Source organism: Danio aesculapii, chromosome 10 (assembly GCF_903798145.1).
Source record: "Danio aesculapii chromosome 10, fDanAes4.1, whole genome shotgun sequence".
Classification (NCBI taxonomy): domain Eukaryota; kingdom Metazoa; phylum Chordata; class Actinopteri; order Cypriniformes; family Danionidae; genus Danio; species Danio aesculapii.
Genome location: NC_079444.1, coordinates 15,895,558 through 15,920,690, shown reverse-complemented (window position 1 = coordinate 15,920,690; position 25,133 = coordinate 15,895,558). Strand labels below are relative to the sequence as shown.

General features: G+C 35.3%; 1 protein-coding gene across 1 annotated transcript; it reads left to right on the top strand.

The window, feature by feature from the left end:
- Positions 1–1,624: 1,624 nt before the first annotated feature.
- On the top strand, positions 1,625–25,133 carry isoc1 (isochorismatase domain containing 1). The gene is made up of 5 exons (XM_056466855.1): positions 1,625–1,900; positions 5,704–5,823; positions 11,798–12,001; positions 18,786–18,902; positions 21,600–25,133. The coding sequence occupies exons 1-5, from the start codon at positions 1,637–1,639 to the stop codon at positions 21,744–21,746; spliced, it is 852 nt and encodes a 283-aa protein (XP_056322830.1). The 5' UTR covers positions 1,625–1,636; the 3' UTR covers positions 21,747–25,133.

Sequence of the window (25,133 nt, the reverse complement as noted above, 5' to 3'; positions counted from 1 at the left end):
ACTTGAACTGATTTAATGAATTCAACACAAAACCGTCCATCTTTTGTACATGTTGACGTGTAATAATTATGTGTAATACATATAAACATGCACTTTGACTATTTCAAATACACAGACTGAAGCAATTTACATTTGGTCGGTTGTTGTTTTAATTTTAGATGCTGAAATGGGCACATGAAACAATTGAGTTCACTGTGAAATTTTATTTATAGCAATGTAATACGTTTTCTTCAGTTACTGAAGTTAAAAATATATGCAATGGTGTCAGTTTTATTAGCCTAATTATGTTATAATAAATGACAAATTTATTTACGTGTATTTAAGTTTTGGTAATATATTTGCTGTTGTGAAATTAAATTTTAAATGTCAAGCATGGCTTTTGCTCATATAGGAGAATCTGAAGTCCTTCAGCAGGAGGCATGTGCTACCTCTACTACAAACTTTGAGAGTTGGAGCAAACACCTTTTGATTATCGTTACGAACATTATTTAACAGCAATGTATATAGTCATCTATCATTATTACATCTATGAACTGTTGTATAATTATGTTATGATACTGATGGTGAAAGAATATATTGAATTTGTTGTCTGGATCTTCAACATTGACTATGTTTGCTGGCACTTCACTACATAATAAAATTGAAAATTAATTATAGATGTTATCATGTATTTCATTCCATTACCATTTAACCATACAATTATTCAGATACCATTGAGACCATTGATATTCACAATGCGCCTCAGTCAAATTAATGATTTCACTTCAAAGTTGTTAAAAAAGGGTCCAAGCCTGTGAAATAAAGACAGAGTGCATGTTAATAAAACTACATGACTGTAGTTCAAGTTGTAGTGTATATATATCTAGGATATAAAAAATTATTAATTTATAATAATGAATAGTTACAAAAATTTACAAATATTAATTAGTAATTAACAATAATTTTATATTTATTAAGTTACGTTTCTGAAAAAAACAACCAGTCACTGTATAATCACAACATAATTAGTTCAAAACAAATATTAAAACTGTTCATTTTCTCCACTGGACAATCTATCTTTTCTGTTTGTTCTTTGTAAACTTCATGATTTATTTATTTATTTAATGTAATGATCAAGCAGGTAGCAGATTATTACATTGCATATGGGTGATTGAAGAGATCATCTTTTCTATCCATAACCGTGGAAGTTCGATTCAGTTCGGCGAATCGGTTCTTTTGAACTGTTCACTTTATCGATCCATTAAAACGATTTGTTGGGTTCAACCATCACTTTTGATGTAAATCTAGTTTATTTCAACTTTTAACATGCAGCCACATTACAGGTTTGCATAAACTTTATTTCGTGCCAACTTCATGGGTTCAGTTTACAGGAAATGCACTTATAAACGGATAAAATGCAGATGGCGCAGATATATGCAGATCTGTGGATTTTTAGTTTGTATCTTTAGTAGAAGTAACTTAATGTCTTTAGTATGTTTAGTATTATAGTAAATAAACACTTAAAATCAACAGTTAATCAGAATAAATGTGTGAGCTCGGTTTGAGTTCACTAAGAAACATTAATGAACCGATTCTAAAGAATGACTCACTTGTGAGTCGGACATCACATTCGTTCATACGAGAGTTAAGGAGCATCATGGCGGACACACACAGCAACAATAATCATGTCCCGGTTTTATTCTCCTTTTCTGTATTCTCACGGCCCTCGTCTGTGCCTGTGGGCTCTGGATACGAAGTGCTGATCCAGAAGTTTCTTTCCATTTACGGATCTCAAATCGACGTTCATCGTAAACTGGTACTTCAGTATTTCTCGGAGGAATGGGGTCAGTACATTGATTTGCCGAAGGGATTCACGGTTTCAGAAAAATGTCGGCTGAGATTAGTGCCTCTACAAATGGATGTAAGCTCATATTTCACATCCTTTCGTTAGTTTAGCATTCTACTGTTCTATGACAGTCATGTCGAATGTAAAACTGTAGCGTTTTATGAGCGGAAATGAGTCTCAAACTTTGTTGAATGAGCTTGAGGTTTCAGTTTAAGTGCATGGTGTGTTTGTTTTTGTTTATCATATTTATACAGGGACTTCAGTCGTAACGTTACCGTACGTGTAAAATTCTACTAGTTGGTTATTAAAATTAAAGTAAGGTACGCTTAAGAAAAAATAAAAATAAAATTATATAATTTCGTTCAATTTCACATTATATTCTATTTGTATACATGAATGTTGTCGAATTGGACTTTTCACAGATAGACTGACTGACATATCTTTTGTTTAAAACCATGTTCATGTATTATTATTTTATTATCGTTTGTGATACATGCTTTTATGTATATAGTATAATATAATATGATAAATTACAAGGCGTGTGGTTCTGCGGGCCTGCAGCTGGATATATCTCGATGGCCTGGGGCCAGTTGCGCCCCCAGACATTTTTCTTAGGGGTGGCCAGAAGAGGCCGCACCAAATCTTGGGGTGGCACAAAAAAAAAAAAAAAAAAATTAGTTTAATGATGTTATATTTTTGTTTATAGTAAATGAAATAATGGGGTTTTAATTCATTTAATTAATTACCCTTGAAATGTATTCCTTGAAATAATTTAGCAAGTACATTTGCAAACCAAATAAAAATCAATATTTAGTTTAAAAACACTTCATATATATACAGTTGAAGTCAGAATTATTAGCCCCCCTGAATTATTCGCCCCCATTTTTTTTTTGCCCAATTTCTGTATAACAGAGAGCAGATTTTTTTTCATAACATTTCTAAACATAGTTTTAATAACTCATTTCTAATAACTGATTTATTTTATCTTTGCCATGATGACAGTAAATAATATTAGACTAGATATTCTTCAAGACACTTCTATACAGCTTAAAGTGACATTTAAAGGCTTAACTAGGTTAATTAGGTTAACTAGGCAGGTTAAGGTAATTAGGCAAGTTATTGTATAACGGTGGTTTGTTCTGTAGACTATCGAAAAAATATAGCTTAAAGGGGCTAATAATATTGTCCCTAAAATGTTTTAAAAAAATTTAAAAACTGCTTTTATTCTAGCTGAAATAAAACAAGTAAGACTCTCTCCAGAAGAAAAAATATTATCAGACATACTGTGAAAATTTCTTTGCTCTGTTAGACATCATTTGGAAAATATTTAAAATAGAAAAAAAATAATAATTCAAAGGGGGCTAATAATTCTGACCTCAACTGTATATATACCTTTTCAGGTATTTTTTACACACTTTTATTGTACATCATACAGTATATGACATGTCTTAAATTAATAAAGATTAATGGGTTTATTAATAAAACAAACAAATGAACAAACTGAAGACAGGGCATTACTAACACACACACACACTCACAATACAGACCCTAATATTATCATTTATCTATATTCCTTTTTGAGCCACAATATTATTACTGCAGCTTCTTCTATTGATGTACCTTAAGGTAAATATTAAATTGCCATTGCTGTCTGTTAAAGGTGTGTGTGTGCTGACGATCGGGGAGGGCAGTGGCGGTTCTAGTTTAAATGACACTCTGGGCACCCCCCCCCCCCCCCCTTAAATTGTTACATTTTTTATTCAATAAACATAACAGTTTATTTATATTTATTCTAAATAAATACAATTATTGTTAATATTATTATACAATAATTCTTATAAATAAATAACAGAAATCTATCCTAAATGTTACTGAAAAATAATGTAACAACTGGAGTGATATGCCAAGAGATCACTTAAGAAATCTTTTGCATGATTATTAATTATGACAATTCTAAAGGATACAAAAAAGAAATATTTTTTATAAAATTATCTGTGGTCTTAGACCTGACTTATGGCCGAGAATTAATGTTATGAAGTCTTACCTTCCTGACTCTTTATCCCTCCTTTCTGCTTTAAAGCCATGCTTAGTGAAAGTATCATCATCATCATCATATTATTATTATTGTTGGTGTTATTATATAAACTTTAGGTTAGTTGACTTCTCGAAAACTCGCTGCGTGGCAACACATTTGCACAAAAATCTGTTACTCCGATTTCACGGCCCATGAGAGGCGCGTATTTTAAAGGCGTGCATGCAAACAAACAACCGGGATTCACACAGGAGCGCGTGAAGAGCGCAGGAATGTTTTTCTGCGCGCATGCGTCAGTTTGCTTTCACCAGTACTGAGTGAGGGAGACAGTGAATCAGCTACATCAGTGGCATCAACAGTAATTTAGTGGATGCATTTTATTTATTTATTGAAATATTGGGAATTTACATAAGTACATTTAAACTGATAATGTCAACAGCAAAATCATATTGGGGTGGCCACAGGGTGGCCAGAGTTTTTCCGGCCACCCCTGGCCACCCCTTGGGGGCGCCCCTGCCTGGGGCCAATGTGCGAGGCGCACGGGACAGTAGACAGGATTGGTACTGGCCTGTTCTGTGCTGCCTTGTCACAAAAGTTCAATTTGCCTGCGACTATTTGTCAATTGAGTACGAATACAATCTTAGAATCGAGAACAGTTTGTGCTTTTAAACCTTTAAATGCTTCCTTCTCTGTGATGTCGTAAACACCATATTGCTTTTCGGTTCCTCTTATCTGATTTCATGTTGTAAGCATGTCGTTTTTTTATAACCTGGTAAAAACCAGTACAGCGAAGTAACGGCAACATGTAATTATGAGGCTAAAAAATGTCTTGGAAGCAGACATTTACGTGGGTATAGTGCGACAATTTGCTCATTATACATTTATTAACTTTTTAAAAATATTTAAATTCTAGATACAAACACATTTTTTACACAATATTTAAACATGTGGCTGAGAAATAGCTATTATCTTTTACTTTTTTCTTTTGGTTGGGCCAGTGAAAATATTGGCAGGGCAAGTAAAAATCTCAACCGCTGGCCCAATCTGGCCTGTAGAAAAAAATCCTTAGCGTTGAACCCTGAATTATAAATGATTTTAATTTAAATAAATGATTTTATTAATAAATGCATGAATTAAAGGCATTAAGGATATCATGATGTATTTTATTTTTGTTGTTAGTCATAGGATATAACCACTGAAATAGGTTTTCATTAGAACCATACAAAATGTTCTATGTAGTCTGCATGAAGTGATTTTATATAAACATATAAAACCTGTTAAATAAAATTCGCTACTATAAAAATAAATAACTTTTTTGATTATATAATGTTTTTTTTTGTTATACAATAAAGCACATAAATCTAGAAATATATGACCTATCCTTATTAAATATATAGAAGAATAAGTGCTCAAATTAAATTGTATTATATATTTTAAATTAGTCTTGAAATGACCTTGTAGTTAATTAGTATTTTGGTGACGCATCTTAGCATCTAAAAAGTTTCTATTTTTTTTAATCAATGCCTGAAGAATTTTTTAGGTATGAGCTATTGTGACACTGAATAAAGTGTATGCATGTGTATACAATTGCAAGTATGTACTGGAGTTGAGTTAGATAATTCTGAATGACCTTGTAATGAACTGACCTTGATCCTGTCATCAGAAAGATCAGAATTTAGATGTATTACTGAAAAAAATGTGATTACACAAGTGATTTCATTGCTGTTATTGTGGTTTGTGTTTAAATCATAGTAATTATGAAGCATGTCAGTGCTGACAGACACCAGAGTTTACTTCAGTATTTTGTTTATTTGTTGTGTGAAATCTGTCTGGTTCTTTACCACAGATCACGACACTGGGAAACCTCTCACCGGCCACCACGGTTTTCTTTTGCTGTGATATGCAAGAGAGATTCAGACCCGCAATCAAATACTTTGGTGACATCATCAGTGTTGGCCAGAGGCTGGTAAATTTTCCGATTCTTCAAATGAAAGCATGATTCTTTAAGTCAGGTTGGATATTAGTCTTGGTGTGCTGAACCTAGAGCTGCACGATTCTGGCTAAAATGAGAATCACGATTTTTTTGCTTAAAATAAAGTTTACGATTTTCTCACGATTCTATAGACGTAAAGTAAAGGTTAATATGAGTAGGCCATTATTATTGTCTCAAACAGTTGTTTTACCATATGTATTCTCAAACATATGGTAAAACAACAATAATAATATTATATGTAGGCCTACTGTTGGTTAAAATGCTAAATTTTGAATAGACTTTGAATTGATTTGAACAGACTTTAAATTTGTCCTGGTCCTTAATGCAAAGTGATGACATCAGAATACAACTATTCATAATTCTGATGTTGAATTATTGTTAATGCTTGCAATATGTGACAACATTATCAGACCATTTTTTCTACTGGTAAAATCAGACATTTGTCATTATCAGATTCCCTCTTACATTATATTCAACATAATATAGGCTAGAGTGGTTATACTGATACTGTTAAACATTTCTTCTCATGTACAACACTCTGTGTTTGCTATGAAAGAAAAACATTAAATGCTTGTCACAATCATAACTCTAAATGCGATATGATTTTTTTAAATGATGTGCATGCTTTCGGTTTCATTTTCACTACTAAGTGCGGTTCATATATCCCTTGCGGCTCCCAAACGATCACTATGTGCCACAAACTGAATGTTATTTACAAATTTATTACCTGTTAGTCACAGCCTATGCAGGTTCTGTTCACTAAAGTAGACATCAATCACAGGCGTGCCATAGTTTTATTTCTGGAAGGAAGACTGTAGTTCATATAGACCAGTAGCAGTAGTCTGACTTTATATTGAGTTCAATCCAAGACAAATTTACACAAGACAAATGACATCACAGTATGTTCTGTATTTATTTGATCAATGACGACCCACAGATATACAAAAACAGGGTGTCCGCGGGGTCCTAAAAAGTATTAAAAGTTGATTATTTATGTCAATTATGAGAAAATTAAGGCCCTTAAAAGTTATTAAAAAGTCTTAATTGCGTTTTTTACGAGGTCTTACACTTTGTTCAAGTGTTGTCCGAAGTGTTAAAAAAAGCATAAATATATTTATTTTCCTCCTAATATTAACAACAGCATGCTTGATCCACACGATTGGTTCGGGCACGGTGTGTCCAGCCAAGCTCCTCCATCCGGGTTATGTCATGTAATTTGCGACAAATGCAGGAAGGTGATGTGACGCTCTCCAAATGTAGCGAAACCATAGAGCGAAACAGGCAGCAAAATGGGAAATGTAAGTTTGCCTACTCCTGGTTGGAAAAAGACGAGTTTAAACAGTGGCTGAACTGTCGCTGAAAACAACTTAGTAATTTATTATTTCAAGCTTTGTTTTCTCCGAGCTTGTCTGAGTTCTGTTGCATAGTTGTGCTACACCACCTGTTGCATAGTTGTGCTACACCACCAACACCACACACGCTCACCTCTTTCTCCCAGCTCTCTGAGTCTGAGGTGTCCAATCTCGTGCTATCAAGCCATGCAACCACCTGTCCGCTAGATCCCATTCCCTCTCATCTCCTGCAAGCCATTTCTCCTGCAGTCATACCAACACTGACTCACATAATTAACACATCTCTTGACTCTGGTCTATTCCCTACTTCATTTAAGCAGGCTAGGGTAACCCCTCTGCTAAAGAAACCCAACCTGGATCAAACGCTACTTGAAAACTACCGACCGGTATCCCTGCTTCCATTCATGGCCAAGATTTTGGAGAAAGTAGTGTTCAATCAAGTCCTAGACTTTCTTACTCAAAACAACCTCATGGACAACAAGCAATCTGGCTTTAAGAAAGGCCACTCAACTGAGACTGCCCTGCTCTCGGTCGTGGAGGACCTCAGACTGGCTAAAGCAGACTCTAAATCATCTGTCCTCATCTTGCTGGATTTATCAGCTGCTTTTGACACTGTAAACCACCAGATCCTGCTATCTACGCTTGAGTCACTGGGCGTCACAGGCACTGTTATTCAATGGTTCAGTTCCTACCTCTCGGACAGGTCATTCAGGGTGTCGTGGAGGGGAGAGGTGTCCAACCTACAGCATCTATACACTGGGGTACCTCAGGGCTCTGTGCTTGGACCACTTCTCTTCTCTATCTACACGGCATCTTTAGGAACAGTCATCCAGAAACATGGTTTTTCCTACCACTGCTATGCTGATGACACCCAGCTATACCTCTCTTTCCACCCTGATGATCCCTCGGTTCCAGCTCGCATTTCAGCCTGCCTGTCAGACATTTCACTCTGGATGCAAGATCATCATCTCCAGCTTAACCTCATGAAAACGGAAATGCTTGAAATCTCTGCCAACCCGACCCTTCACCATAACTTTTCAATCCAGATGGATGGAGCAACCATCACTGCATCCAAAATGGTAAAAAGCCTTGGAGTTACGATTGATGACCAACTGAACTTCTCTGACCACATTTCTAGAACTGCCCGATCTTGCAGATTCGCACTCTACAACATCAGAAAGGTCCGACCCTTCCTATCTGAACATACAGCTCAACTCATTGTTCAAGCTCTTGTCCTCTCCAAACTGGACTATTGCAACTCGCTGCTAGCCGGGCTACCAGCTAGTTCTATCAAACCTCTTCAGCTGCTTCAGAACGCAGCAGCACGAGTGGTCTTTGATGAACCCAAAAGAGCACATGTCACTCCGCTACTCACCCGTTTGCACTGGCTTCCAGTTGCTGCCCGCATCAAATTCAAAGCTCTGATGTTTGCTTACAAAGTGACCTCTAGCTGTGCTCCTTCGTATCTGCTCTCACTCCTGCAGATATATGTGCCCTCCAGAAACTTGCGTTCTGTGAATGAACGTCGCCTCGTTGTTCCATCCCAAAGAGGGAAGAAATCACTTTCCCGAACTCTCACATTCAATCTGCCCAGTTGGTGGAATGAACTCCCTAACTACATCAGAACAGCCGAGTCACTTGCTGTCTTCAAGAAACGACTAAAAACGCAACTGTTTAGTCTCCACTTTTCCTCCTAATCTGCAATTGCCTCTCTGGCTATACCACTAACTGAGCCCTCTTTCTCTCTCTCTCTCTCTCTCTCTCTCTCCTCTCTCTCTCTCTCTCTCTCTCTCTCTCTCTCTCTCTCTCTCTCTCTCTCTATTAAAAAAAAAAAAAAAAAAAAAAAAAAAAAAAAAAAAAAAAAAATTCTACTAATGTTTTTGCTTCTTAGACTTTTACACGCCTGAAACTTGTCTATAGCGCTTGTTCACTGCTGCTCTTATAGTTGTGTAAATTGCTTCCTTGTCCTCATTTGTAAGTCGCTTTGGATAAAAGCGTCTGCTAAATGACTAAATGTAAATGTAAATGTAAATGTACATTGATTTATTTAACTAACTTACAACTGTTTATTAACAACTGTTTGTTAAGTTAAAGGTTTTTCCTATTTTTATTATTTGTATTTTTTACAAAAAAATAGAGTGTTGTGATATGTTTCAATCATACGGGATGCAAGAGGGCACCCTCGTGCAAACATTCCTTATCTGTATTACAGAAGTAAAAACATCAACTATTCCTGTAGCTGAGGAAAAAGAAAATAGAAACGGATAAACTGAGCAAACATGAAGATCATGAACGAATGACTGTGGCAAATTATGGTTTGTGTTCTTCAAGCCGTCTTATGTATTTTTATATGACTAATGGTGCGTTCACTCCAGACATAAGTATTAAGCTAAGGGATTTACATTAGGCATGTGACTATTTCTGCTATACCGTTTCTGCTTTACCATTCCTAAGGTATGTGTAAGATTATTTTTATATACAATTTTTTTTTTTTTTTTTTTCTCCAGCAGAAAAGATAGGCAAAGATGCCGTTTTAAAATGTAAAGAAATCTGTGTTTTCAAAACAAGTGAAGACAGCAGAAATCAATGATTTATTTGAATCATTTAACCTGAAATAACAGTAATAACAAATATTTAAAATGTTTCCCAAATTAAAATGTATTGTGTTCAAAGTGGAAAAAAAGTTGTTGTTTTTTCACCCTGGTATTTAAAAAGAATATATTTTAGAGCAGTAATCACAATACCTTGAAACTGATATTTTTAACCAAGGTTATCATACCGTCAGAATCTTAAACTGGCCCATGTCAATTTACATGTTAAGTCTATGCAAAGACGAGATAGACATCATGTGGCGCAGTTTGCGTGAATGATGCGGCGTAAATGGCGTAATTCGAATGAATGATATTGTGTGAGTTGAGTGTATGATGAGCATAATGTGTGATTTGCGGGAATCGCTGGAGTTTAAAAATTTGAACTTTGCCTACAATTTGCACCACGTTAACCAATCAGGAGCTTGCTCTAACAGTTGTCTTCATCATGCGAACTACAAAATCCATGTCAGCCATTTTGCAATGAAACTGAAGTGTATTCACATCTGTTGTGAAGTGAATTTCACAAGCAAATCTAATTTTTTGCATATAGCATGATTTACTCACGCAAGGCATGTCTGTTGTAAACACGCCATAAGTAGGAATCTACGCACGCAGAAGTCCACAGATTTTTATCCTATCATTGAGTCTATTTATTTACTTGTGTAAATGTATATATGTTGAGTTCTTAAATTAATTTCAGTAATAGTATTGACTAATATGGAAATGTTTATTTGATTTATTTACAATACAGTTTGTAAAGTAATATTTTCTCTCTTTTAGTAGATGTATTATATGAGAGATTTGCTTTGTTTACCAAATAAGTGGATCTAATTGGTTTTGCATTGTAAACATTAAATAAAAACTAAAAATCTATTGTTTTTTATTTCATATATTAAGTTTTTAGTTATGATACTCCCGAAATCATTCCACATAAATCTACATATTTTTTGCAAAATTCTGAGCAGAAATAGCTAGAAATGTCAGCAGATTCTGTCTGGCCTTACTCATAAGGTTTATTTTTAATATGGGATGGGCCGGCATATGTTTTTGATATAACCTTGGATAAAAAATATCACGGTTTCACAGTATCCTGGTATTGTAATTACTTCTCCAAAATATTTTCTTTTTAAATGTCTGGATAAAAAAACAACAACTTTTATTCCCATTGAACATTCATTAATTAATTCATTCATTTTCCTTCTGCTTAGTCCCTTCATTTATCAGAGGTCACCACAGCGGAATGAACCGGCAACTTATCCAGCATAGGTTTTTCACAGCGGATACCCTTCCAGCTGCAAGCCAGTACTGGGAAACTCCCATTGAACACAATATATTTTATTTTAAGAAACATTTAAAATATTTTGGAACAGTAGTTTTTGATGAGGGTCCTTTTCTGCTGGAGATACTGTTACCCTAACTAACTAAATAAAATTGTTGTAAAAAAAAATAAAAAAACAAACTTTTATATACTGTAGAAACGGTATAACAGCAAATGTTGGCGGTTTTAAAACCTTGACTTTTCCAAACCGCGGTATACCTTGAAAACGGTTAATCTGTAATGTAGTGCAAATTGACCTACCCTTCACTGTAGGACTTATTTCAACACTCAAATTATGTTATGAAATGGATTTAGAGTGAATGTCAGTAAATCTCTATTTGTAAATAGGCTCAAACATGCAAACCTATATCACATTCCTACATTTATTCATTGGAAAGATTAGTTATTAATTTCATCATTAAGAACGGAAGACTGATTCTTATCATGGGTCGAATTTCTTATTTAATATTACGCTAACAGATATACAAATTAAAGAAGACTAATCTAATACAAAGAAAACAGAAAAAACATACAAGACAGACAACAACAGTTGCATGGGGTGAACTTCTTTCAACACTGTAAACCATAAGATATCACACTTCCCTATAATTTCACGTTTGCTTATAATTTCACATTATAAATTGGATTCATTTTAATGATCTTTTTGTGTGTTTTTGTTGGCACAGCTTCAGGGGGCTCGTATTCTGGGTATTCCTGTGGTGGTGTCTGAGCAGTACCCTAAAGGTTTGGGCAGCACAGTGCAGGAAATGGATCTGACTGGAGCAAAATTAGTTTTCCCCAAAACAAAGTTTTCCATGGTGCTTCCGGAGCTGGAGGCTGCCCTGACTGAGATTCCTGGAGTCCGCAGTGTTGTGCTCTTTGGAGTTGAGGTCAGTTCTAGAATTACAGTCAATAATTCATTAATTGTCAATGGCCCCTAAAACGATGGTCAATTATGAATGGATGTCTTTAAAAAACATTTGAGATGCATGTAGATGACTTGCAAAACATGCAACAGATGCAAGTGAAACAATTAGGGATAACAAAGGGATAGTTCACCAAAAAATGTACCATCATTTACTCATCCTTGACTTGTTTCAAACTAGTTTGAGTTTTTGTTTGTTCTGTTGAACATTCATAACAAATACTATGGACGTCAATGGTGACAGGTTTCCAACATTCTTCAAAATATCTTCTTTTGTGTTTAACAGAGCAAAGAAGCTCAAACATGTTTGGAACATATCAAGGAGGAGTAAATGATGGCAGAATCTAAATTTTTGAGTGGACTATTCCTTTAAAGGGTGCAAGCAAAAATTTATTAAAAAAAAACTCTCCACTGCTATGCTTTGAAACAGAATGAAGCATCAGTTTACTGCTTGGGTTGAAATTTTATTAATTTGAGGTAAGTAAATACATAGATGACCATTGTTGGGCTCTTCACATTTCCCACATTTCCCTTTAAATGCATCACATTCTATACACATTTGGGGAAAAAACAACATATTATTACATGGCTCTCTGGAATACTTAATTCTGATTGGTCAGTCGTGACATTCCAAGGTATGTTATTCCGAGATAACAACCACTGAATAACACCAGGGCGTCACGGTGGTGCAGTGGGTAGCACGATTGCCTCACAGCAAGAAGGTCGCTGGTTCGAGCCCCGGTTGGGTTAGTTGGCATTTCTGTGTGGAGTTTGCATGTTCTCCCCATGTTCACATGGGTTTCCTCCGGGTGCTCCGGTTTCCCCCACAGTCCAAAGACATGCACTATAGGTGAATTGGATAAGCTAAATTGGCCATAGTGTATGTGTGTAAAAGAGTGTGTCTGGGTGTTTCCTAGTACTGGGTTGCAGCTGGAAGGGCATCCACTGTGTAAAACATATGCTGGATAAGTTGGCAGTTCATTCCACTGTGGCGACCCCCGATTAATACAGTAATGGGACTAAGCTGAAAAGAAAATAAATGAATGAACACCGTCTTGTGACTGAATAATGCATAGGTTGGTGTACCATTCAGCCATTTTCGTTTCTGTCCGTTTTGGCGGTAATTAAAGAATTAATACCATGTTTCAGCACAACAATATACAATGAACAATGATTTGTTTCTAACTTTTACATTTACATTTTTTTGTGGCAAAAGCTGGGTAATAAGCTGGATACAGTACATCCAGGTAATTGTTTTCGCTGAATAACGCCCTTCAGTCTTATACAACAGCCCTCCACTTTCCATTGGGTTGCCGATATGCCTGCCTGCCTTTATTTTGTGATGACAACCACCTGGATGTACTTAAAATGAACTATTTGCTGACATGCCAGTGTGTGCATCAGAGATTATATATTAGTCCTTAAATTCCACATGAACCAGAAGCTGCGACCATTTTTTTTTCATATCGTGACAGTTCCTAGTAAAACAGAATATTAAATGAGAGTGGGTGTGGCTTGTTTTTTCAACAACATTTCTGTTTGTTGTTAAAACTGACAGTTGGAGGGGCAAGGTTAAATATGTTAGCCACGCCCAATTCCTAAGACATACGTAATATGACAATTTAACTGAAGAAAAAAAAAACAGGAAGTGCATTTTCAGATTTCAATTAAAGATTAGAATGGCAAAACATTATTTTTTTCTTAATGGCATGCACAAATGAAATGTTTACAAAAAACTAGCAATGTGAGCTAACAAAATCATATGGTTAGTTTTGATTTTATTTGTACTTTAAATTTAATCTATCAAATTATCAATCAATGATTCTTTTTACAGGCCTAAGAGTAAAAAAACTTTCATTTGGGTGAAGATGCTTGCGTTTTAAAAGTAATTTTTTTTGTATTTTGGCTTGACAGTAGAGCAAAATAATTGATCAATGATGTAATGTTCCACATTGTTTGGCATTGATAGTTAGTTATATTTGTATAACATTAAAAAAATATTCATGGAATAATATTAACAACAATAATAATAATCTATTAATACAAATAAACTTTGACAAAAATTATATTATAGTAGTCTTAATATAGATATTTAAAATTTAATACTTGGCCACACAATATTTAAGTATGTTTTCCATTTTTTTCACAAATGTTTAGCAATTTAATAGTCACCAAAATCATTTTTAACAAGCTTTTACTTTGTACAAAATTGCCAGTCTCTACTTTACATCTCTCTGACAGTGCCACACACTGCGACTAAACTTTTATTCTAACATGAAAAATAAACTAGTCATTTAAACTAGTAAGTAAACTAGATAAAAGTTCAATTGATCTCTGATATCTACATAGTAACTATGTGCCTATGTGAATATATACAGTGTTTGGAAAAGTTACTTTTGAAAGTAATGCAATACAATATTGAGTTGCTCCCCCAAAAAACTAGTTGTGTTACTTAGTTACTTTTTATGGAAAGTAATGCGTTATTTTACTTTTGAGTTACTTTTTCCATACCTAGTTCTCTTTCAGAACTTTTTTTAGGTGTTTTTTTTTTAAATAGACGATATCTGCATTTAGTGACACACTGTATAACCTACACCTTCATTTACCTAGAGAAAACTAATTTAAAAAAATTTGAATAATGTTACTGTCCTTTTCTTCCATGTGTTCAAAGTAATGAGAATACTTCCATCACAGAAATGTAAGGCTCTGTCATCTTGATTTCTGTCTGTTCTTTCGGGGAGCTCATTCTCTCATTGAGTGTGATTTAACTTAATTGCACTAATTTTAAATCAGCAAGTATTTTATAAAGTGAATTAATCTAAAAAATAACTCAAGTTACATTTTTTAAAAAGTGACTCAAATATTATTAATATCATTACTTAATTTTACTTTACTCGTTACTTAGAAAAGTAATATTATAATGTAACTCGTGTTAATGCGGTAATGCGTTACCCCCAACACTGAATACATACGTGGCAAATTTCATAGTAAACACTACAAATTACCAAACGATAAAATTAAACATACTTTTTTCCCTAAAATATATTTATTGGGACAAAATACACAGAACAAAATACACACACACACGCACGCACGCGCGCACGCACACACACACAAAATAAAATAATAAAATAAAATAAATAAAAAGTGAAAAGACAAATAGTTAAAAATGTGAAAATAAATATGCAAATAAATTATATAAATTCAAATAATAACACTACATAATTAAAAAATAAATAAATAATAACAATGTTCAATGCATTTTTGTATCTTGCATTTCACATATTTCCGATGTTACTGGTTAAACATATTTGTTAATTGTTGCTGAAATGTAAGACATCTGAACAATACAATAAGACACCCACAAGGGTTTGAAAGCTCAAACATCATAAAATGTTGCATGGTCCATCAGGTCAACAAGTGTTGAAAGGGGGTCCATATTTTATAAAAATCTTTTAATTTCCTTTTAACAGTGTATGTTAGCTTCTCTAGAGCAAGATTACTAGTCATTTCCTTAATTCACTGGCTACATTTTTATTTCAATTTAAAGCAATAACACACTTCGCTTGGAGTAAACTAAAACCTAATAGTTTGCGTTTGCTTGTGTTCAGATCCAAGTTTACAGGGTATATATTAAATAAACATAATTTGGGAACCAGATGATGTCCGTTTTCTTCAATTAATTCACCAATCATGATAAGAATCTCCATCCAAAATTTTTGGATCCCGTTGCACTCCCATACACAATGATAAAGGGTGCCCACTTCTTCATTGCATTTAGTACAACTATCAGGAACATTTAAGTTAAATCTATGCAGTTTAGCTGGTGTAATGTAAGTTTGTAGGAGCCATTTATATTGCAGTAATTTACAACCTGTGATAATTGACTATTAATGTGATAATGTGACTATTATTTTGGGCAAATAAACAAGAATCTATCCATCAATTAAACATACTTAATGCTTCTTCACAGTGGAGCTGAATAAATTAATAATTCTGAATATGTTGCACATGGGATCATTAATATGCAAACTCCAGGCTGCGTTTGATTGGCCACAACGTTTCCTAGTAAGATTCAACCATGATAAATTTCCTACCTTATTGTTTATAGTCTATATTAGATCACATGTGCGAGATATTCAGGATTATAAATTTATTCAGCTCCACTGCGAAGAGGCATTAGGTATATTTAATTGTCTTTTGTTATTTTACAGTGTTTATTGTAAAATAAGTGTTTAGTGTTAATTGTGTTTCGGCTTCTGAACTTCTGATAACTCGGCTGATTATGCATGTCCAGCTGACATACTGTCGAGCGTGGCATAAAGTACATGCAAATGTTAAAGGCATAATCCATAAGCAATGCAACAGTCTGTATTGTGTTCTGATGTTCTGGCATGTTTTTCACCATCATGATATTTGAGAAATCTACGTGAGAATGAGGAAACTATGACGCTTAAGGCGCATGGTATGGCCTTTTCTACGTATGAACTCTTATATTATTTGACTGTGCCTAGGTATACCAAGGTTTTCTTTATAGGGCACCTTTAAGTCCACTTGACAATTTCAATTTATATCATAAATACTGTTGTAGTTAGTATTATATGGTGTTCAGCCCTAGCACTGAAAAAATACGCAGAGATCAATGGCAGATGATACGTTACCCTGTAAAATATGTTCTCAGTCCCTCTGCTCTATCCATAGAGTGGGTGCAGTCACGGAATTCAAAATATCTTGCAATACCTGTTATATCAGCACAGGAAGATACAGGAAATATGTAATTATAGGAACAATCACATCCCTGAATGACATCCAGAATTAAGTAGTCATTCTATTTATTCTCAATAACACTGAAGTTTATTCAATTTTTTGATACGACGATGAATCTAACTGCATCATGCTTGCATTCAAATGCTAATTTTTTTCACATTTGAATAATATTTGTTATTTTTATTCACAATCTCTTCATCACAGACAGGCACAGCACTATAAGCATGTGCTCATTTTTGCCGTCTGCTAAAGAATCGACTTTGGTACCAGTAGATACAGATATATAAAAAACATCAATTTCCTGCTAACATTTGAGCACTGTTGAGCCCGTTCTTTAACACAGCTGATTGGTCAAGCATAAATGCGGACACACAGACACGGGAGCATTTGAAAGACCGATCACTGATAGATGCGGCTTTCAAACACTCCGAAGTCCATGAATCTGTGTTAAGCAGAGAATCGATGATCTTCAGAGCCAATCACAGTCAGTGCTATAGCGCTTTTACAATGTAGATTGTGTAGCTTAACATCGAAGTTGTAGTAAATTGAAACTGCGTCAGTCCAGTTTTCAGAGTTGAAGTTCAGTTTAGTTCAGTTCAGTGTGGTTTAATTTTCATTGCTAAAAGTCCAAACACTGAAGAGCAAATCCATCAATGCGCAGCTCCATAAGTCCCAAACCAAGCCAGTGGCGAGGATCAAACACCAATTGACGAAAGTGAAGGAAAAAACCTTGAGAGAAACTAGGCTCAGTTGGGCACGACCATTTCTCCTCTGGCCAAACTTCTCGTGCAGAGCTGCAATGTAGGCACAATCAGTGCTGAAAAACAATCAATGGCCATTGGCCAATCAGCGATGTTTAAGAACATACTTAACAGCAACTTAACATTTTTAGAATTATAATATTGATTGCCACTGAAGTCGCTACTTTTGACAACCAACATAAATGAAACTATTATTTGGTATGTGAACTGTTCCTTCCATCGTTATCAATGAATGTATATCATCAAGAAAGTTCAATACCATTTTATCACCGAGTTCTACTTTGTACATCATGTCATACTGGCGACAAAATGTGCTACTGAAGCATACACATCCTTCATTATTTAAGCTAATTAATGATTAATCAAAAATTAAATTGTTACATCCCTAGTAATCATTACTCATAATTTGAAATTACATAGATTTAGTGTGATAATATTAAATTCAATGCAATTCATCTTTATTTCTATAGCGTGTTTACAGTGTAGATCGTGTCAAAGCAGCTTAACATAGAAGTTAGAAGCTAGTAAATAGAAATTGTGTCAGTCCAATTTTCGGAGTTGAAGTTCAGTTCAATGTTGTTCAATTTTCATTGCTAAGAGTCCAAACACTGAAGAGTAAATTCATCGAGTCCCAAAACCAAGCAAGCCAGTGGCAGCAATGGCGAGGAACAAACTTCACCAATTGACGAAAGTGAAGGGAAAAAAACCCCTGAGAGAAACCAGGCTCAGTTAGGCACGACCATTTCTTCTTTGACCAAACTTCTTGTGCAGAGCTGCAGTCAAGGCACCGTAGGCTGGAGAATACTGGATGTCCATCGTGGAGAAGCTGCAGGTGTGAGAAGGTCAGGCTGGCGCACTAAATCAAGACTCGTCTGTCATTGGGGTCTTCCAGGAATCAGTCTCATGCTCTCCACTCCTCCATAACCACCACAGCATCTGCTCAGGATACAGCCTGGTACAGGATTATGGACACCTCAGGATAAGGAAAAAACAGACATAAGCGTAGATGCCATTCGAATTATGGGAAGCCTAATTAATGCAGCCTAACAATCCTTTAGAGGATTTGGATTTCAAAAATATTTGTGTTTTATGTGTATGCTTATGCAAAGAAATGATAATAGTGACATCACATTTAGAAACTCCTTTTTGCTATGAAGTTATTTGTTCATTAAATGTTGCTGAAGACAGAAGAAACTAACTGGAGGGTTTTGTCTTTTGTAGACCCACGTGTGCATTCAGCAAACAGCTCTGGATCTCATTGGAAGAGGCTTTGAAGTACACATTGTCGCTGATGCTACGTCCTCCAGAAGCATGATGGACAGAATGTTTGCACTAGAGGTAAGACTTTATGAAGAAAAACCTTGTTATGGAATAAATGTTAGACCTTAATGGAGCCTGACCTACTCTGAAACACACACATGACAAATAATCATATTTCAGTTATCAGAAAGAAATAGTAAAATAGCATAACAAATAAAAATAATTTAGGTTGGTTTCTTGTTAAATCACAATTTTTAAACTGAAGCAGTTAGCAAGTTATTTTGTTCCTGAATTGTGTTGTGGATAAAATATAGGAGAAATAAAGGAGTTTACATTGTAAAACAAAAATTCCCTATTGTAACATTTAAATATTATTTACAAAAATACCATACACTTATATTTTACTGTTCGGAGTATTTAAAAAAAAATCTCAAGACCGTGTATTGTAATTTTAGTCACGCATCAAACATCCCGTGAAGTGCTTCAAAGAGCTTTTTTTATTTTATGTTTGACGTAATCTCAACTGAAAAATGAAGAGGGTGGGACATAGAGTAGCTCCCCCCCTTAAAAAACAACAAACAGCATTTTGTTTTTATTACAGCTCTGCCACTGATGGACAGAGACTACAGCCTTTGCCAGAGATCAAGCGCATCAAATGAATAGCAAAGGTGTCTTAAAGGGGGCGGGGCATGTCAGATACTAGAGAACGCTTCAAGATTTGATGAGAAACTGAAGCATGAGATGCCATGTTGACTAATGTCATTGTTGACTAATTTAGGTGGAAGTGACAAAGTGCAACCTTTGTATATTTATATTAGTTTTATGTATTCTAAATGTAAATTGTGTCAGTGTTTTGAGTACACTAGCTAATAGATGCCCTTAAAACTAACAGACTGAAACCAACATCAAATTTTTAGTTTTACTTTCATGTGTCTTTTTATTTTGGCTGATATTTGCTATTTAGCTGTCAATTAAAAACAATTCTTCCACAAATGTTTATTTTAACTTTAGACTCAGATGTAGTCGACTAAATTTTTTTTATAATCGTTTTGCCACAAATTTCAGAACCCTGATTTTGAACCCTGAACCCTGTAATTTACATATGTTGCCATATATGACGAGCAGTTAAAAACATTGGTCAACTTTACTATAGTTTTTTTTTTTTCTTTTTTTTTTTTTTACAGTAAACCTAGGTTGTGTATGAATAAAACTTTAGTTCAGTGTTTCCACTGTCTGTACTATTCCCTCTACACTTATGCATAAACCATAATGAAACCTGCATCATATATTTTAAACAACTATATTGAATGATTGTTTATTGAAACCATGTGTATTTTGTATGTGGGTAAACTAACGTTATGTTCCTGTAGTATTTGTGTGATAAAAGGTTAATTTGAACAAATGATCCTGCAAATGCAAGACTTCTTTAAAGAAAAGAACACAACATGCAACGTTTTGAACACTGGAGAGCCTGTGTTAAAAGTAGTGACTGTTTAGAGTTTTGAAAATTGACATTAGGGTTCTGAAATTTGCGGCAAAATGTTTGTAAAAAAAAAACTAAGTAGACAAAGTTGGCCAGAAACAATAACTCACCAGCAAACTGCTTTCAGCAGCTGGAATGGAGATGCATTTAGACGTGAGAAAGAGAGAAAGCACACTGCAGATGGCAGGTATCCATACTGTAGGATCACATATTCCAGTCAGATTCCAAAACACTCCAAACTCTCGCTTCCCATCAAATGATTAAATAAAGTGTTTTAATGGTTCGGTAAAGATACAGTACCGAAACGTGACATGGGATCCAAACAGTTAGTTTTTTTATAATACGTCCCATCCCTAGTTTTATGTGGTATTACCGTATCAGAAAACACAGATAGGATTTAATATCAATCTCAACATAAACAGCTTTTGAACGTATTGCTGTCCTTTCACTATAGAAAAATCACATTGAACACACATACTGTATGTCTGTTTCCTCATTAGAAACTTAATTGGAAAATTACTGAATTCTAAATGTTGTTTTGATGCTGTTTATTGTGGCATGATGGATCTGTTTTTCTCTTCCTTTTTTTTACTAGTAATTATAGCACAAAATATGTGACTGAACATCAGCATGTTGAAAGAACCAATACAGCTTACCTATGTATATGAAAAGACCTCAATAGCTCTGGATATGAGCATTTGATGAATGTATTTATTATCATTGTACTTAACCATTTGTCTTCATTATTTATTGTAATTTGCATTAAAGCTGTCATGAAAACGATTTATTACAGCAGGTAATTTTTCATGTCAATATAATTATTTCAATTCAAAGATGTTTATGAAAACATGCGCAATTTAAATGTATTATTCAACTAGTAGTCCATTTGAGTACTGATTCTTATTATTAAATGGATTAATTGATTAATAATAATTTATCTTTGATTTCAGCTTTAGCCTAAGTCAGGGGTCACCAAACTTGTTCCTGGAGGGTGTCCTGCAGATTTTAGCTCCAACCCTTATCAAACACACCTAAACAAGCTGATCAAATTTTAACTAGGTATACTTGAAACTCCCAAGCAGGTGTGTTTAGGCAAGTTGGAGCTAAACCCTGGAGGGACACTGGCCCTCCAGGACCGAGATTGGTGACCCCTGGCCTAAGTAGTTTAATTCCAGTTTCAGAGCATGACAAATCTATACTTATACACATGTTTAGTATTACTTGTATGTTATAGGTTCAAGCAGACATAACATAGTCTGTGAATGGTAACATTTCTTTCTGATCTGCTTTAGCGGCTGGCGCGCACTGGAATCATCATCACCACCAGTGAGTCTGTTCTGCTGCAGCTCGTGGCTGACAAAGAGCATCCAAAGTTTAAAGAGATCCAGAACATCATTAAAGTCAGTGCTCCAGAATCAGGCCTGCTGTCCAAGGTCTGATCACAGTCAAAACAAAAGCACTTTCGAAAATGTCCCTCCACATTAAACTGATTAAAATGCTCACCAGCATGTGTTTAGTATTAAAAATGATACAATGCTTCAATTACATATGCACTTATTTATATTTGTTGTAAGTCATAGAATCCAAAATGTATATTTTGATGTTCATTCTATCAGAGCAAATTATATGACCAGGAAGCATTTCTTGGTGTCTACATCCAAAAGTACAAATCATTTCCACTAAATAATACAGCATGTTACACTCTAAATACATGCTCCGAATGTATAGATTCTAGTCTGTGCAGTGCAGTGATACAGATTAGACCGAGCATAGCTCTCAAACTCAATTTCTGGAGGGCCACAGCTCTGCACAGTTTTGCTACAACCCTATCAAACACAGCTGATCCCAATAATAATGGTGTTCAAAAGAGTCATGAACACCTTCATTAGTTGGATCAGCTGTTCTGGATCAGGGTTGGAACAAAACTGTGCCGAGCTGCGGCCTTCCAGGAATTGTGTTTAAGACCTATGGATTAAAGGCTTTCAACAATGTTAATTCTTTAGCTGAGGCTTTTGAGCCCATAGAATTGATGACTGCTAATGTTTCCTGTTTAAGAGATGGGTTTTTTTCTGACTCAGTTACTGTATTTTTCACAAGTATGGCTGAACATCAAACTACCTCTCATCTAAATCATGCTGATTACTGGTGCATCTTTGCAAGGTTACTGAAATCAATTGTTTTTTTGTTATCTGTAAAAATGTTCATACACACCCTGGAGACCTTTAGCTAAAAGTTGCAGCTTCTTCTGTGCAAGCAGAATGTTATTTGTTATTATTATTATTATTATTATTATTATTATTATTATTAAGACGTACTGTTACAGATCAGGGGCCTGTACCATGATGGTGGCTGAACAAACTCAAGATTAGGTTTAAGTTAACAAAACCAAACCAGTACGATCAGGTTGTGCTGCTGATCATCAACACATCAACACGTGCACATGCACATGAAGATTGGACATCTGTAGCAAACTGCCAATGATGTACCTTAAAACATAAAGATACTCTGATTGACTTCTCACAAGAGTATTGGCACAGTACACAGGCAAAGATTAAAGCGTTTAAAAATGCGATGAATTTAAAAAACATATGTACAGCAAGATGAAAAGTGCTGTATATATGTTTGCTTTATTAATGCAAGTGAAGATGTCAGGTTTGTATAATTAATAATGTGTACTATGCATAGACTCAGATATGTGGTCATATGCAGTTTTTAAAGCTTTATCTACCGATTTAAAAAAAAATACTTTTCAATTGCTATTCATAAAAATGTGTACATGTATCGTTAAAATCTGACGACTTTTTCTTTAAAAGTGTTTTACTAAACAGAGACTTTTAATTTGGAAAAATGGAACAGTAGGAGTGGCTTTATGGCTATATGCACTTGGACTTTTAATTTTCAGTAAGGCAGCCCGGGGGCTTCCTGTGACCTGTCTTTCCATTACAAAATACTCATGTGATTTCTTTAAAAATCAGCGATCTTCTCTGCCTGTTAGATTTACGATATGAAGTGGGTCTCAGATCGGACAAGAAGCACTGCATTAAATTCCATTCCCACCGCAATGTCTTTCAAGAGTTAACGCTTAGCTCATGATTTATCACATAGCTTGTTTGGCATGCTGTCCCAGGAGAGAGCCCTAAGCTCAAGGGATCTTCGGGCCAAGGGCTACCCCCTTTCACAGGGCGAGGGGAAATTGAGCTCGGGTCGATCTCAAACTCCCCCGCTGCTGAGGCCAAGGTGAACTTCCTGAGATTAAGACATTAGACTTATTTTATCTATAATTCAGAGCATATTTGTATGGTGGGAGGAAACCGGGGAACCCCAGGGAAACCCACGCGGACACGGGGAGAACATGCAAACTCCGCACAGAAATACCAGATGGTCCAGCAAGGACCCGATGCCATTGGTATTCTTGCTGTGAGGCAACAGTGCTAGTCACTGGGCCACCGTGCCGCCCATTCTGGATAAAGGTGGAAGAAGGGGAGGAGGGGGGTTTCTTTCAGATGAAGATAGTTGTAGAAAGGAAATGAGGATATCTATAGTGTCTTGGGATCCTTTGATTGGAAGATCATGATTAGCTAATGTGGGCCAGCTGGGTCAATCATGAGTACATGCTCCTCTTGAAATTTGTTTAAAATTAAACTTCACTTAAAACAGGACAGTTTATTTTACTCCAGTCTTTCATCTCGTTTAACGCTTTAACAACTAAATGAATGCTTAAGTCTATTTAAATGAATGTATTGTAATTATATTACAACATCGATGCTGTAAAAACAGGCGATGCAGTGACCTGTCGCAGTAGGTAGTGCTGTCGCCTCAGAGCAAGAAGGTCGCTGGTTCGAGCCTTGGCTGGGTCAGTTGGCATTTCTGTGTGGAGTTTGCCATGTTCTCCCTGCATTCGCGTGGGTTTCCTCCGGGTGCTCCGATTTCCCCCACAGTTTAGACATGCAGTACAGGTGAAATGGGAAGGCTAAATTGTCCGTAGTGTATAAGTGTAAGTGAGTGTGTATGGGTGTTACCCAGAGATGGGTTGCGGCTGGAAGGACATCCGCTGCGTAAAACATGTACAGGATAAGTTGGCGGTTCATTCCGCTGTGCAACCCCGGATTAATAAAGGGACTAAGCTAAAAAGAAAATGAATGAATGAATGAATGAATGAATGCTGTAAAAACAACCTTTTAAAATTGAAAATAGTCACATTTAGCTTTCACTGGAAGTTTATCGTTGGCTTAGAGCCCATTGCATCAGAGATGTCACTTTGCTTACAGTATATTGGTTTGTGATGCTTAAAGCAGAACATGACCTGTCCCAGAGCAGGTTAGCCATGTAGCCTAAGATATCATGGCAAGGAAGAACGATTAAACCAACCATGAGTTACCTTTATGGTACCCGAAATCCAGAATTGAAACTTAACTGGCTAGCCAACTAAACTGGTACAGGACCTAAATTTTATCCCGTTCTGTGTATTTCCCAAAATGGGCATTTTTGTGTCGAGACTATGTGTAAGCATACGTTTTACCCCATTGTTTGAATTTATTTATTATATTACCCAATCAATCCTAGATCCTATGATCCTACACTTTTATTTATTAGTGTGTCTTCTGCGTGTGTTTGTGTTGAAATCAGCCTACATTTGTTGTGTACATGAATAGTGGGAGAATAATATGTATTTGGTGCCTCTTAATGAACTGTCGCTACTGATTGTAATTAGTGCTTATTTTTTGTTGTATTGAATTAGCAAAATAATTTTTGTGTACCTTTGTGTACAATTGTTTTTGTATTTGCTCTATATTTATCTGAAATTAATAAATGTTTATATGAACAAA

Excerpts from the sequence above, each read along its gene's own strand:
- isoc1 (XM_056466855.1), top strand. The coding sequence starts at position 1,637 with ATGGCGGACACACACAGCAACAATAATCATGTCCCGGTTTTATTCTCC. Across the intron at positions 1,901-5,703 it reads TAGTGCCTCTACAAATGGAT|ATCACGACACTGGGAAACCT; the intron begins GTAAGCTCATAT and ends TCTTTACCACAG. Across the intron at positions 5,824-11,797 it reads TCAGTGTTGGCCAGAGGCTG|CTTCAGGGGGCTCGTATTCT; the intron begins GTAAATTTTCCG and ends TTGTTGGCACAG.